Source organism: Botrytis byssoidea (assembly GCF_014898295.1).
Source record: "Botrytis byssoidea strain MUCL 94 chromosome Unknown BBYS_012, whole genome shotgun sequence".
Classification (NCBI taxonomy): Eukaryota; Fungi; Ascomycota; class Leotiomycetes; order Helotiales; family Sclerotiniaceae; genus Botrytis; species Botrytis byssoidea.
The window spans coordinates 733,255-749,372 of NW_024065853.1; the positions used below are offsets into that span (position 1 = coordinate 733,255).

The 16,118-nt window shown below is 42.3% G+C and overlaps 5 protein-coding genes across 5 annotated transcripts; 1 reads left to right on the forward strand and 4 right to left on the reverse strand.

Moving 5' to 3' along the window:
* Positions 1 to 701: 701 nt before the first annotated feature.
* EAE97_006638 (uncharacterized protein) lies at positions 702 to 1,635 on the forward strand (the record flags this gene model as incomplete). The annotated part of the gene is made up of 3 exons (XM_038877151.1): positions 702 to 870; positions 991 to 1,273; positions 1,332 to 1,635. 3 exons carry the CDS (start codon positions 702 to 704, stop codon positions 1,633 to 1,635), a joined length of 756 nt encoding a protein of 251 aa, XP_038732083.1.
* A 470-nt stretch (positions 1,636 to 2,105) lies between these two features.
* EAE97_006639 (uncharacterized protein) lies at positions 2,106 to 3,923 on the reverse strand (the record flags this gene model as incomplete). Its single annotated transcript, XM_038877152.1, is given in 3 exon segments — positions 2,106 to 2,700; positions 2,718 to 3,652; positions 3,741 to 3,923. The coding sequence occupies 3 exon segments, from the start codon at positions 3,921 to 3,923 to the stop codon at positions 2,106 to 2,108; spliced, it is 1,713 nt and encodes a 570-aa protein (XP_038732084.1).
* Positions 3,924 to 4,196: 273 nt separating this feature from the next.
* On the reverse strand, positions 4,197 to 5,430 carry EAE97_006640 (uncharacterized protein; the record flags this gene model as incomplete). Its single annotated transcript, XM_038877153.1, is given in 4 exon segments — positions 4,197 to 4,370; positions 4,404 to 4,734; positions 4,751 to 4,827; positions 5,185 to 5,430. The coding sequence occupies 4 exon segments, from the start codon at positions 5,428 to 5,430 to the stop codon at positions 4,197 to 4,199; spliced, it is 828 nt and encodes a 275-aa protein (XP_038732085.1).
* Positions 5,431 to 6,360: 930 nt separating this feature from the next.
* EAE97_006641 (uncharacterized protein) lies at positions 6,361 to 8,486 on the reverse strand (the record flags this gene model as incomplete). Its single annotated transcript, XM_038877154.1, has 5 exons — positions 6,361 to 7,140; positions 7,212 to 7,473; positions 7,532 to 7,831; positions 7,882 to 8,134; positions 8,276 to 8,486. The coding sequence occupies 5 exons, from the start codon at positions 8,484 to 8,486 to the stop codon at positions 6,361 to 6,363; spliced, it is 1,806 nt and encodes a 601-aa protein (XP_038732086.1).
* Positions 8,487 to 9,853: 1,367 nt separating this feature from the next.
* Positions 9,854 to 13,379, reverse strand: EAE97_006642 (uncharacterized protein; the record flags this gene model as incomplete). Its single annotated transcript, XM_038877155.1, has 3 exons — positions 9,854 to 10,781; positions 10,962 to 13,272; positions 13,334 to 13,379. 3 exons carry the CDS (start codon positions 13,377 to 13,379, stop codon positions 9,854 to 9,856), a joined length of 3,285 nt encoding a protein of 1,094 aa, XP_038732087.1.
* Positions 13,380 to 16,118: the final 2,739 nt, after the last annotated feature.

Consider the following 16,118-nt stretch of genomic DNA (forward strand, 5'->3'; position numbering starts at 1 on the left):
ATGAATTACATCTGTCATGACTTCATGGGAGGCATGAATCCATTTTTACAATGTTGAGGCTGAATAGAAAATGCAGCATGTGACGTTGAGAAAGGTGTAAAGACATGAACTAGTGACATGAACTAGTCCCAATTAAACGTGACCATGGCTGAATAGGCACGTGATAGGACATGCTACAACGATTACAGGGTGAAAGATAAACTATTATCTTAGAACCTCAAGGATGGCTAGTTCAAAATTGGGTAGAAAGCTATTGACTTCGAAAATAGGATGCGTTATTCAATCAATCAAGGCATTCGATTATACTTGTGAAGGATTCATTGGATATATTGATAGATACACGACCGACGAGTGATAGTCCTACCCCTGGTCCCCTGGAATAAAAACCTCCGTCGTCTCGTCGGAATGTCAACCATGAACGTCAGATATCATGAAAACAATCCACGCTCTCACTTCTGTCATTGGCTTTTGGGCTTAACAGATAAGAAAGAAGGGGAATCATTTGGAGTGGATTTATACTTCTCTGATTTACAATCAATACATCCGTAGTCCGGAGGAAGCTTATCGTCTGTGGTGAACTTCTCACTTTATCAGATGTTCACATACACTCCCATCAAGAATGAAGTACATTCAACCAAGACACTCCTCCTAATTCTTCAAAACGATACATTGGCTTATGCCTAGAGCCTTACTACCTCAAAATGTCACCAACTATAGTTTTGATAACTGGTGCAAATCGGGGCTTAGGTAAAGGACTTCTAGAACGCTACTTAGCATTACCGAATCACCTTGTGATTGCTGCAAATCGTGATCCATTGCACGAGAGTTCAAAAAGGCTCGCTGATCTGCCTAAAGGATCTGGAAGTAGTCGTAAGTACATTTGATCCACCTACCACTACTTTCGACTTGCAATGAAGAGGCACAATATAGGACTTTCTAAATGGTTTTGAATGACTTCAAAGGTTAAGAAGAAAATTTAACTTTTGATAGTAATTGTCGTCAAAATTGACGCCTCGATCGAACAAGATGTATTTGACGCCATCCGAGAACTCCAGCATAAGCACGGCATCCAACATATTGATATCGTTATTGCCAACGCAGGCGTCTCTTATGTCTGGCCAACAGTGGCTGACCTTAAAATATCGGATCTGAAAGCCCACATAGAACCAAATGTCTATGGCTGTATATCAATATATCAAGCATCACGACCTTTGTTGCAAAAATCAAAGAATCCCATTTTCTCACCCATGGGCTCCACGGCCGGGGCAATTGCGTAAGTTTAAACACATTCCTTCCAAAATGTTAAATCTATGGTGTTAATTTATCGATAGAAACCAAATTCCAATCAAAAATGCTGCATATGGGCCTTCAAAGGCTGCTGTTAATTGGCTTACTGTACGAATTAATGCTGAGGATGACTGGCTGAATGCCATTGTTATGGCTCCTGGCTGGGTCGCAACTGACCTAGGTTATGAAGGCGCGAAAGGTCTTGGATTTGATGATGATTTCATAAACCAAAATTTGATTTCCACGGATATTTCTTGTGATGGCATGATGAAAGTTTACGCGGATAGTTTCAAGGAAAGACACGGCGGGAAAATGATAATGTACGATGGCAGTATCGGGGGATGGTAGACAGGTTTCTGATGGGAGTCTCTGAGAAATAGAAAAGAGAAGTGGGCAATGAAGGAGGTTTAAAGGTAACACGGAGATAGAAAGTCAGGTAATGGAGGATTACTCAAATATGAGTCTTGCAAAATTCTTGCTCAAGTATTGTTGTGGACTGCGGGGTATTGATCAATGTTGCGGGGTATTAATCACGACACGTGACACGATAGCCCCTTGATTGTTGCTCCTTCTATTCCTACCTCGACCAACATCCATAACCTAAAGCCGTCACAGCTCTGAGAGGCTACTACTGATAATTATACATTTTTGAGAAAGATGGACTTCTCTTCAATGATCAACAATTGGATTCCTCCACAGAAGTCCTCTGTTAATTTCATCGCTTCTGAATAAATGGCAATTGCGGATCTGGTCTGCAAGCTCTGCAGGTTAATTTCGTCTATCATTGTACCAAAAAATAAGTAACTAAAAAGAAATTCCTAGCTCGAGGTGATATTTTGATCCCCCACCAGTCCTAAACTCCCTGGAATAAGGGTAACACGATTCATTACCAATTTTCGTCTACCATCACAAGTTCCATCAGCACAACATGCCGGACTATCTGGAGTACATCCATTCTCAGAACAGCTACAAGTACTACTTCCTGATCCACTTTTGACCGCATAAATAATGTATTCAATGCATCCAAATGGGCCATCCCAAATATGAGCGCCACCATAATTATCATCAATGCTCTCGTCATCGCAAACGAAGACGTTGTCATCGAAATATACTTCACAGATATCAGATTCGGATCCCAATAGCCAACCGTCCTCGGGATTACATCCGGTTTGATCAGACGCCCAATTTGCTTGTGCGATGACGTTAACACCTGTTGGATCCGTGTACACATATGTATAGGCAGGACCACCAGGTGAAAGAGTGTTGCCTTGATTACATATGGAAAACAGAACTTCCTGCTCCCCTGTGACATTAAAGGGTACATATTTCCCATCATTATGCTGTCTAAAGCAATACGCTCGTTGATCACGGGGATCGCTTCGTGTTGGAATTGGTAATAATGAAGTGGAAGTACTTTTCACTGGAACAACCGTGCTTGTGGTGTTAATGGATTGGTTCCATAGCCAGGGGCAGTGATGGATGCAGAAGATACAATAGCTGGAGAATACAGCGTAGCCGTAAGTCCTCCAAGTACCATAACAGATGAAGTCACGACTGCTGGAACACTGTATCCCACTCCATTTACGGTTATTGATTCCGAGGTAACAGTATACAAGGATCCCGAAATTGACACACGTTCTGAGATAGTAGTTTGTATCACAGTCCAGATTGAAGTGATTGTTCGATCTTCAACTAATCCTTCATCTTCACCCCTTGGTAGTGCGACAAGTAGACAATAATATTTTGCCGTGAAAGTTGTGACACTAAGCTGAACAGCACATCCAGTGACTGTATTAGAACTAGTAGTAACACAAGTACTAGAGGCACAAGAGACCCAATAATTTGTTGTTGTTTCTGTCGCACATTCAGTAGAGGTAGGAGTTCCGGTTTTATGGCAATTTGCTGTGCAAGGACTTCCGCAATTTGAGGTGTAGGTAGGCTCCACTGATTTACCACTTTTAAATGTACTTGTAGATTTAGATTTACCAAGAGGAAAATCAATAGAGAAAACATCAAGGAATTTAAAGCAGGGTGGATTTGGAATTGGAGGAAACTCCGGGAGAGATGGAATTTTGATAGGCAGTGGTGTGGGTATTGGAACTGGAGACCAATGAAATCCTCCAGCTTGAACCCAAATTGGGATTAAAGTGGTGGTTGATGAGGTAGTTGATGAACCTGTTGATCTTTCGACTAGTGATGTGGTGGTGATTGTTGGTGCAGTAAGCGTTCTAAGGTTGATAAACTGAGCCTCGGAGAATATTTGGGTGACACTTCCAGATAAATAAACGGTAGTTCCCAGCGAGTAATAAATATCTGGTATAGCTGGTCTCAGCGCAGAACCAGTCACGGGTAGAGGTAACAAGGGCTTTTGTTGAATCAGGATCAGTCAGTGTTCCTGTCTGGCTCGGACACAGATTTGAGATAAACCCTTGAACACTGATCGATCTTAATACCGGCTTGATGGCAGAACATTTTACGGCCATGCTTGGTTCGAAACATGGAGCAGTTGTAGCGTATATCTTGCTACAGCACGGAGCTTCCATAGGAATCAAATGCATAAATGCCATTAGAGTATGGGCGGCAAAAGACCAACCAACGGGCGGTGCTACTACAGTCAAAAACTTAGAGGAGCTCATAGTGTATATGTCATTCGAAATAGTAGATACACCAACAGACCCATGAAACTAGGTATGCAGTTTTTTCAAGTCGTTTGGGATGAATGAACTTGCTTCCCCTGACTGTAAAACAACGAACCTCACCTTGATTGGGACAAATTTGTGATAATGATATTTTGTCAATAATTCCCATAGACTTCATGGTTTGCCTATCTAGCAAATTAATTAATACAAACCTTTGATCCGACAAATGTGAAGTAATCGTACGTGCCTTGACTGGGTTGTATAATTTTGTTAAAACCTTTCGACTGCTGATTCTGGAGGTAAGATACTCAAATACTTGAAAATCAACTCTCTGACATTATAAATTATTTCTGGTTGTCCATCTTTGTTAGCGAGTCCAAAACAAAACATTCTCTTTCGATCCCAGATCGCAAACCCTAGAAGTGGTGGTACGGTGGTTGTTCTCTAATAGGAGATACTTTTAAATGCGTGACACACCCTGGGAACAAAAAGGCCCGGTATTCCTCGAAAATCATCCAAATGAGAAATACTTTGTCTCCATAAATCGGATTTCGGATCTTCAAACTTTTGCTCTATGGGCAAAACCAAAACAAGCGCATCGACGGGATCAGGAAGTTGTGAAAAAGAGGTCAAATACTTCTCGGGCTGGTCCAGAAAGTCCTCATGCGCCTCGCTCAAATAAAGTGCAACAGTCAAAGCCGCATTTTTTTGCGGTATAAAGCTGTGCATCTCCCATAAAGATTTTAGTATCCATATTTCGGAGGCTATCAAAGTCTGAGCTGGGCCATTGAAGTTTTCCGGAATTATTCTTCAGCTCATAGAACGCTTGTATATACCAAATCGCTCGGGTAATCCTTTTCAATTCTATCCAGGATGGCGGTTCAACATCGTGAACAAAATACTTGCGATATTTCGATTGTACCACATCGACACGAAAATAACGGTTGTTCTTCAACTCAACAGGCCCAAAGAACTCGAATGTTTTGCATCTATTAAGAAAGTACTTATGGCAAAGATGCGTCAACCTCTCAATCTTGTAGGCGTCTCGAAGGATTGCGTGCATGACGACTGGCGAAATATTGTTGGGAAGCAATTCGTAGATCATCGACTTACAAGTTTGAGAATAGGCGATGAAGGATGGATCCAACATTAATTTGCGATGGATTGACTGCTCGTTGAATCGAGTCCAGGATCTGGCGTCGTGCAGTTTGAAATCATCGAGCGACGTTGATGGGTGTATACCCAGTTTCAGAAGTACGATGTGAGTGAAAAGAACTCGGATCTGCTTTGGCTCACTCGCTTCTAAGATCGTCTCCACAATCTCCTTGCCGAAATCATCAATAAGCAAATGAACCGCCGGCGAAACTGAACTCAAGCTCCAGACCGATGCCAAATCAGAGGTGAACTTAACAATTGGCAACAACAATTCCCTCGGGAGTTTTTCGAATGGATTTTCGCTGAAATCAAGCTTCTCATAATCGTGAGACCGAGGAATTGATTCCATATTGATACAGATGTCAAAATGAATGAATTATTGTTTCTTTCCAAGATTATTTTCTGTGATAGTTGTAAAGATAAGAAGGAAAGTTGGCAGAGGAAGAAGACAAGCGCGATGATTACGGATAATTGTCACGATTTATCCAGACCAGGAATGGTCTAGTGAGAGCCTACGTAAGGCTGTTCGACGTCATTTTTGGCTCTGGAATATTTACTGTGCCTTACCATTGCATAAGAACGCGACTATAATATGGCAGTGAAAAATATATCGTTTTGAACATAGTAGGTTTCATGATGCCAAACATGCTCGTATGTATGATTCATGTAGCTGCATATCTTCTTTCCGTCGACGATTCACCGTTGCAGGTTTTTGGCCACTTGACACCTGACAAATCTTGAGAATCCACGAATCCAGGACTTAGATGATTGAGTTTTGACCTCTAACAGGTTTTTTTTTTAGGAAAAGCGAACCAGTGATGTAATACTCACGAACAAAATTCTAGCCCTCCCGTTAGACCACAGAAAGAACAGCAAGCACTTCATCATTTGTGGAGGAACTCTCCCAGCTCGAACTTTCGAACCAGCACTCTAGTTACGAAACTAAAATTTCTGACCTTGCCTCATCCTTGAGTCGTATTCTTCCGCTTCCTCGCAGAATGGACTCCTTCATGTAGCTATCATCTGGAATCCATTCATGAACCTAGTCCTGTTGAATTTTCATTCAATTCGTACTTGCTTGTATCCATCTTTGGAATTACGCATTTTGGCCTGAATTCCTTGTTTGAAATATCATTTATTCTTACAGCCATCAATCATAACAGGAGTCTATGTGTCGAAAAATATCCAATCTACTTTACTCTTTAGTGACATAAGCTATGAGTACAAACTCCTACCGAGTTCCCTTCATTACCCAAGACATAAAATTATAAAATCATCATCATAAACCCAACGCCACAAAAACCACACACCCCAAAAGCCCCGCCATCCAAGTTAACCCTCCAAATCCTCCACTCCCCATCACCGGCACCGAAGCCTTTTTCTCCGCATTCGACTTCTTCGACCCCCCCGCTGTACCTGTACTTGTGCTCAAACTAGAGCTAGCAGTAGCCCCGGGAGTAACAAATTCCTTCTTCTCCCCATCAAAACTCATACAATGCGTCGGAAGCGACATACTCGTTCCAGCAAGCGTAGCCGTCGTCCCTACATTCTCCACGAATTTTAAATCTGGAATTCTCAATTGAATACCCGCTTGAAGTCCTATGGCTATATCTGCTTGTGGAACAATATTTGTGAGAGAGGAGAAATAGTCTAGATCTTCGACACTTGACGAGGAGCTTTGGGCCGGATTGCAGTTTTCGTCCACCGAGGTGAGCTCGGAGATTGTGACGGAGAGAGCGGGAAGATCGAGAAAGGCACCGGCGGCTATGGATCCTTTGCCTGATAATATGTCGACACCGAGGAGGATTTCGGAACGAAGGGCGAGGGAGAGAGTCAAGGATATGGAGGGATCGGTCGCGGTGAGCGGAAGAGCGGTGATGATAGAGTCGCTAAAACCAGAAGATGTTGATTCGGTAAGATTACCAATATTCAACCGGATGGATGATTTGTCTGGCACGGAAACGTCGAAACCGTAAGTGAAGTTTAGATTTCTAGAGACAGTGATAGAACCTTGAATTGCGGGGATCCACATCGGACCTATTGCGGCAATATTTGGGATCTAGAAGATGTGTTAGAATTTCTCGAGACATGTCCCATGGCCAAAGAACGTGGGGTAGAATCTTGACATACCTGGAAACCCGGCAAAGCCAATGTTGTTAGGGCCATAGTGAAAGTTTCTGTAAATGTTCCCGTGACTGCGGAATCAATTTCAATATGGGCACTAAATCCATTGACTACCATGTCGAAATAACCATTCTCTACAAAGTTCACTGCTTTTTCTGTATTGTGAGAAGAGTCGCTAACATTAAATACGCCTTGAGTCAATTCGATTGAACCTTCGATTGAACAATTACCACACTTTATTGATAAAGATCCTCCTACACCATCATTCCTGACGTATAGTATTAGTTATATTGGATTGATCATTTAAAGAGAAAATATAAACATACGAAGTAGCGAAGCTTCCAAGACTAAAACCCGCAGGTGCCGCATATCCAATATTATGAACTGATGTATCCGAGGTTGGTGTTGCTGATGGCGGTGATGGAAAAGAGACAGTTTCAGAAGATGATACTGAGACTGACGAAGTAATTCTTTTGCGCAAATCACTGTGTATACGAAGGGCGCTACTATCGTATTTACCCATACCAAATTTTACTTCCATTGTATCATAAGCATCTTTCCATTCAATCCGTTGCACGGAGAGGATTGCGGTGTTGGATTTGAGAACGTATTTCACATTAGAGACTCTGTTTTACTTGTTAGTAATTTTTCAAAAATTATTACAATTGTCACTTACAAATATGGAGCTCGCGCTTTCTGGTCATTACATCCGGCATGTGATGAAATGACCAAGAACTCGGGAAAATCTTTCCATTCTTTCTCTGCCTCAGCTAATAAATTCACAGAAGGGAATTCAACGATAATATTTGATCTTGAGCACAAAATATTCCTGACATTGAGCTCAATATCTTCCAAAATGACTGCAGGTAATTTATATTTCATCGACGTGGATGCGAATCTCGAATGTGTTCTTCGAATTATAGAATCGTCTATATCTCATTAGTATCTCGTTAAATCGTGACAACAAAGCATGAAATCTTGCTTTGAAATTCAATGTCCGATGCGTGAATAGGCGAATTGATATATCGGAGTCCAATTCATAAATCCAAAAAAAAAAAAAGTCGACTTACGATCAGCATAATGATGAGTACATTCCAAACTTGGTTTGAAATTTGCGACGCTTCGTTTTTGTTCCGCAGAACGCACCGTTATAGCCCCTAAACTTGTCGTTTGCCGTGAAGAAAAATCTCGTTGAGAGACCTTGACATCACTACTATATAAAGCCGCGACAGCCTCAACACAGACCAATAACGAAGCTAAACTCTCGTAACGAAATAACATTTTCGTTAAACAAATATCAAAGCTTCTTAAGCGAAATAGGCACCAAACCAAAATCGGACCAATGGACCAATGGACCAAGAAACTAAGACGAAACAAAAAATTATGACATTCCACCTCAGTACCTTTCCAATCTATATTAAAGCCTCCATTCCGCCCCCAAATGAATTTGGGTAAAAATTACGTGCCGCATCCTTCGCGCAAGAGCCTGATAACCTAGTCATGCAGTTTGTACAAATGTGATACGTAGGATCAAACGTGGAGATAACATCAATGGCTGCGCATTTCTTGCGTTGCATCGAAATTCCCAAACTGGTAATCCAGGGTGTACAGAACCTAGAAAGAGCCTCTTCTCGACCCCACCCCTCCCTTCACAGTCTCCACTCAGGGTATAAACCCCTGCGAACAAGTGATTGAAAGTGCAGATTCATAAGAGTCTCTGTCGGTGAAAAAACTCAGAAGATCCGGCATAGCCTTTCAACGAAATGGAATTAAATAATTGCTAGAATCAATCAACTATTCAATCTTCATAAGCAGGTTCACTTGAGCCGTAGTCTTTTCCCATCATTACAATATAAAAATTGTAATAATCCATCCCCCAAACCTGATCTTCCCCGCAAAGACTTCTTTAATAAAACACAGCCCTTGAACCTACATAGCAAATCACGACTCCGCAATCTGCAACACGAGTAAGTTGGTCTGATGTTTCGGCACCGGCGGCGCAGCAGCAGCGACGCACACGGAACAATTGAAGCATTTGGAATCATACTTCTGCCACAATCTGGCGAAAATACCGCTGCATATGTCTTTATCCCAGAAACATTGCGTACCATTTTGCCAGTGGAATCTCTAAATATAGAGGGCAGGTGAAATCTGATTAGGCCAGGTTACGAATGACGAGAGGCTTTGTTTACCCAATAAAATTTGCCAAACCTGTCTTGATCGAAACATGATCTTTCTCAATTCTCAACACTGGAGAGCCTCAAAGAAGATCGTTACCCTTACAAGTTTTCGAGCGCAGCGAGGACTGGGGGTTTGGGGGCTTGCCCCCATGAAAGGTATCAATCAACGTACACGTGCCAATCATAAAATTGAAAAAAGTCAAATGAAGAATGTAATTATGCGCAAAAGAAATTTGAAACAAAACGAAAATTCTCATTCTGTCTACAAGTAATATAATCTATGTATTTATCCTTCATTCTTCATTTCGTGCATTGGGGGTATGTTCATCACGTCATTACTTATCAAAACCTTTTATTTCCTTCCCATCAATCTATCCATTCCGATATTCTTTCAGACCAAGTATATAGCCATCAATCAGAAGTCCAATCCACCAAATAATTCCTAAAGAAAAGTCCCTAAATTTGCAATCACAAGTTTTGCAATGATGGGTGTCCGTTCAATAATTCTGGGTGGCTTCCACCAATGAACTTGACAACACCCTTAACCTTCTCTCTAGTCTCAATCTCCAATTGTTCAACTGGCTCACCAAGAACTGCAGCGAATACTGGAATCAACTTTGGAGTGAGTTGCAAAATAGTTTGGTTGCTTTGACTGTAAAGACCAGCAATCATTTCAAAGATTGGCTCATTCTCTTCATAATCTTCCTTGAGTGGCAATAATCCAGCCATAACTGGAAGAATATCGTTGAGTGGAACAGCATCTTGGTGGGCCATGATCATACGGGAAACACATCCACAGGCGTTATCAATGGAGCGGGCATGGTTGGTTTGAAGTAAAGGCTCGAGTTTGCTAAGGATATTGTTGTATGATGGGAGATAGGTAGCGCTATCTTGGGAGTGGAAGATCAAGAGACCGGTACCATATGCGGCGTTGGACTTTGCCTCAGGATCGGTGTCAGAGAGACGTTTGAGGAGAACTGGCAAGAGGGATGCAGTGAAAGGAGTAATAGCTGATCCCATGTGGCCAGTGATTTCAGCAATGACACCAATGGCGGTCGATCTTTCGAATGGAGTGTTGGAAGAGGCAAACTTCTTGAGTGGCTTCTCAAACTCCTTGAAGACCTCAGCAAATTGAGCTCCAAGAGCGAGAGCAAGGTTTGAGGTAAGGTCAAGAGCGGTATCAATGACGAGCCAGTCGTATTCGGAAGATTCAGCATCTTCCTCGTCAGGTGACTCAAGTTCATCACCAAGATCTTGTTGACATGGGTGAAGACGCATGATGACGGAAAAGATGACGTTCTTGATGGATTCGGCAAAGTTTGGTTGAGCCAAGATAGCTGGTCCGCAGAGCTTTAATGTAGAAGCGACGTTGCGGTTAATGTCGGTAACGACACCACTATTATACAATGTTAGATATATTCCTCAAAGGAATTTATACAAATAAATGACAATAGTTATGATCAGGAGTAGATACGCGTTCGCAGCATGTGCAACTTGTGCATCTGAGTGAGCTGGGTATAACGTCATGTTGTTCATCATTCCATGTGATAGGAGAAATCAAAGAAAAATAGCTTACCGGTCATATTCATCTTCCCAGAGAGACATTGTAGCAGTTGTAACAATCTCTCCCATTCTGACCAACTCAGGAGTTGGTTCAGTTGCCAAAGGTAAACCAGGGGTCCACTTTGTTCCGGTCTTGTCTTCCATCATGCTGTAAAGACAAGCGTATGCTCTCCACATTGTGCTGATAGCAGTCTTTCTGACACCTTCGTAAGAGTGCTCAACCAATGGAGAAATAGCCTCGATAGTTCTCTCAAAGTATGGCATGTAGTGTTGACGAGTATGTGTGAGAATGTCACCGATGACTTCAACAGCGACTTCCTTCTCCATGGCAACGGCAGTAACGGCAGTGAGATCATCCCAGTCTTCGTCATCGTCATCATCATCCATATCATCAGCTTCCTCAACATCCGTGGCACCAGCAACCTTGACCTTCTTTCCAGCAACAATGACTTCTTGGCCAAGCAAGTCTTGAGCATGTTCACCGAGCTCAACCTCAAGGTTGTCCTCTTCTTGATCCAAACAAGCAGCCAAGGCAGTAACAACTCCCTCAAGGAAAGGTGTAAACTCCTCTTCGTAGACCTTTGCCAAGGTACTCCAGAGAATGTAACTAGTTTCCTTCAAGCGTGGGTGGTCAAGATGTAAAGCTTCTTCACTTGCTTGCATCAATGGTTTGACATAAGGTTGGAAGACTTGAGCACCAACAGCTACTGCCATGCTACCAATGGAATCACAGACAGTAGCACGAAGATCGAGTTCATCATTGCTTGACTTCAATTCAACAAATTGTGCCAACTTCTCGATAGTATCCTTGAAGAATGGAAGGAACTCCTTCTCAGCAGAGCTTGCAAGGGAACCGATAGCACTTGCGGCAGCAGATTTAACACCAACATCTGGGTGATCCAACAATTGAGTAAGACGTGGAACAAGAGTTGGGAGGTAGTTCTTGACAATTTCTTGGTCCATACCCTCAGTCAAGGAGTCCAAAGCACCACATGATGCCTTCATGGTATCAAGAGTTTGCTTGTCGTTGTTTCCACCAGCTGCATATTGCATAGCAGCATCGAGGTTCTTGAGAAGAGCAGGAATGAGATGCTCGTGAGTGCTTTGAAGATCTTCAGCGAGATCATCTGCCAATCTTGCAACACCGTTAAGAGCTGCATGCCTAACACCACTTTCTGGGTCCTCGAGAAGTTTGAAAACAATAGGTAAGAAACTATCCATTTGAGTACCGACGAAATCTGGTGCACCCTCAACACACATACCGAGTGCAAGGATACCTGCTTGACGATATCTTGGATCTTGATGGTTGGAGAATTGTGGAAGAGCGTTAAGAAGCGGAACGATAACTTGACGAGGTGGCAAGCTTTCGGCGAGTAAACTGAGAAGACCCAATGCAGAGCGAGCTGGGGAGGTCTCATCATCCTCATCGTCATCATCCTCGAGCTCAGTGGCGATTTGCATGCTGGTCATGGTGATCTTTTCACCCAAATCCTTAGTACCTTGAATCTTCATCTTTCTATATCTGGTGCATTGCATGATGAAAGACAAAGCTTGAGTTCTTGCGTCATTTTCGTTGTTGGTGTTCGAGGCAACCTCAAGCATGAAGCTGCAAAGGTCTTTGAAGTGAGGTGCGATCAAAGCTGATTCACAACCCAACAAAGTTTGGAAAACTTCGAAAGCTTGCACGGTGCGGTCTTCCTCCTTGGAATCAATAAAGTTCTTCAAGACAATGACCATTTGTGGGAAAATCTCAAGGAAGAGTTTCAAACTTTCCGGGTCCTCATCTGGCTCGATCATAGTAGCAACGGCACCAAGGCAGATCAAAGTGTTGATTCTGACATCAGTGCTCTCTTGATCGTGAATGGTTTTGCTGAGAATGGAGAACAAGACAGCAGTTTGCTCGGCGAAGTATGGTGAAGCAGTCTCGAGTAAGGTAAAGAGAATGAAAACTCCGACCTCACGATGTGAAACTTGAGGAGAGCTTGCGGCTTGTGCGAGAGTATCTGGAAGGTCGGCCCATTGTCCGTTTTCGATATCTTGACCTGCAATAGCAGCAATAACACGAGCACCAGAGTGTCTAACCAATTTAACCTCCTCATTTAATGTCTTTTGTAGAAGTTGTTCTCTGATTTGTTGTTTTTGGGCATCTGAAATGTTTTTCCAGTGCTTCTTGACCAAGCGTTGAGCCTCGACGGCGGCTTGTTGTCTAATTGCCTGATCTCCATGAGCGATGAAGATCTCGATGAGCCAGAGAAGGGATTCTGGGTTTGGGTAATAGTTCTTTCTTAATTCTGTGGTTGCGGCCTTGACACGCTCCGTATCAGCTGTAATGATGGAAAGGTTAGCAAAAATGGAGGGGTATTTTGCGATTTGGTAAAAACTTACGAATCTGAACACCCTGTAAGAGCTCTAAGAATTGTTGTTGATCCATTTTCAAAGTATATTTACACGTATCGCATGCAAATATTGAAAATGATTGAAAATGAATGACAAGAGAAGAAAGTTGAAGATTGAGGTTCAAAAGATTATGTTAACTTTTTTTTTTACCATGGCCGATGTGGGGGAGTAGGCCCAGGGTCTTTTTAGTTTTATTTTTGCCTCAGGCTACAGCAGATCCACCCGCATTACAGCTGATATCCATGGGTTGTGGATAAAATTTTGTTCATCTCATTTGATTCTATTCACAATATTCAATGCTTCAAGATTAGAAGTCATTTAATAAGGCAAAGCGCGGAAGAGATATTGAATATTATTACACATCGTCGCAAAAATACACCACTAATTAAGGCAAGCAAGATGATATTGGTTCTACAGGGAAATTACCACCTTTAATGAATTGGATCTCTCTCCAGAGTCTAGAAGGACGAAAAAATTGAAGAATAAACTATTCACTCTTTTCAATATTCAACATCAAATCTTACAATCAATATTTTGGACGAAAAAACGCTTGATTAAATCTTCAATATCGGAATTTAGCCTAGCACTCTCTAGATCGACTGAAAAGAAAATATGTTTCTAGCATATATATGATTACACTGATATGATATAAATGTCCCGGCCGTTCCGTTCTATTGGATCCTCTCTCGAACCTCCTAGACGAACTGCATTTCACGACAGCGAAAGAACGTTTATAGAAAATTCTCTGATTGGCCATCATATTGACTACCAGGTCTTTCCACGTTGGTCTTTCGACTCTCGTTTGAGAATATTCACATTCGAGCAACTTGGGTTGTTGTATACCTGGGTAGTTTTCCAAAGTTTGTATTCTCATAGCCCTCTTGGATAAGAATTTTTGGTCTTCATTTGCTTCCAAGGTTCGTTAACCTGAATAGTGACAAAGTAGCAACTGTGAAGCAACAAGTTGTTTCCTCAGTACAACTCGGTTTGATCATGGCAATCATCAAATGTTAGTGCAATCACTGCCGCAGACTCGCATATCTATCTAGGTAAGTGTAGTCAGAGAATCCCCCGCACAAGCAGACACAGTAAAAATGTCCCTCGATTGGATACTTCATGTTAGATTATCGGTCAATGGGCCAAGAAAGATTTCCATTCTCACACAAACAATTGGACTACAAGTGCAATCATGGAGTTGTTCATGTTGCATATATTTCAGCCAGTCCCGTCCTAGATGATTTGAAACCCCCAAATCAATGAGTATTCGAATCTCAACATGACACAAGATCCTATTCTTTCAAGCGACCGTGGAAGAAGACTACTTCCACACGTGATTGATGGTCTAGCTTTAAGTAATCCCACTCGTGTTTTTGCATCGATTCCATTATCGATTGACATCCAAGATGGATTTCAAGATATCATATACAAAGACTTTGCCAGGTCTATCGATGAATGCTCTTGGTGGATGGAAAAGAATCTAGGTCGCAGTGAAACATTTGAAACACTCAGATGTGTTGGACCTCAAGACTTCCGATACATTATATTACTGTTTGCTGCTATCAAGGCCGGCTATCAGGTTCCAGTTACTATCCTCGACTAATTACTCCAAATTCCTACCGTAATTCATTGATGTTTTTTTATTCCCTTCCAAATAGTTTTGGAGGTCATATCGCACTACTCGAGTCTTTGGAATACAAAATCCTTTTAGTCCCAGAAAAATTACCAGTTATTACCCAAAGTCTTCTCTCGAAAAGACAAATGCGTACATTGAGGATATAAAATCTTCAGGACTTGCTCTCGGAAAGTTCAGTACCATCACACCTCTACACCAAACCCTTCGAGCAAGCAAAATATAAACCTTTCGTTGTTCTTCATACCTCCGGTTCCACCGGTACCCAAAACCCTATCATACTGACCCACGGTATACCATATCCCAACACGACACTTTCCTCATCCCACCTCCACCCGGAGATCAACCTATGACTCTCTCACTCTATCAAAATGCCAGAGTTTTCATCGGCCTCAGCCTTTTCCACAGTGCAGCCCTCTGTTTCACATCATTCTGTATCTACTCCACCACAACCATCGTTCTCCCTCCACTCATTCACATGACATCTGAAGTGGTCAATCTTGCCCATCTCCACGGAAATCTCGATGCCAGTTTCCTCAGTCCCGCAATCCTCACCCAAATTGCAAAAAGTCCCAAATGCCTAATCAACATCAAAAACCTTCGCTACCTAAACTACGGCGGTGGACCCCTCCCAACCGAAATCGCAAACATCCTCAAACCCCATTCTCACCTTTCCTACATTTAGGCGCCACCGAAATCGGTTTCTACGCACGCAAATCGCCGATTCCGAAGATTGGGAATACAGGAACTTTAGTCCCATGATGGGTGTTGAACTCCGTCTCTTCGCCAAAGGTGTCTGAATTATTTCATCCGCCAACCTGTACTCACATTATCTCAAGGTGTATTTTCTACATTTCCTCATTTAAATAAATACTCAAGTAAAGATTTATTTTCAAAACATCCGACAAAAGAGGGATTGTGGCATTTCGAGGGGAGAACCGATGATGTGATTATTTGTTCAACGAGTGCGAGAAGATAAATCCGATGGGAATGGAGGGGCTAGTGAATGCGCATCTTGCGGTTGAGGTAGCAATTGTGTGTGGTTTAGGAAGAATGCGGGGTTGTTTGTTGGTGGAAGCGAGGGATCCACCGCGGGATGAAAAGGAAAAGGAGGTTATGATTGAGGATATTTGGGACACGATT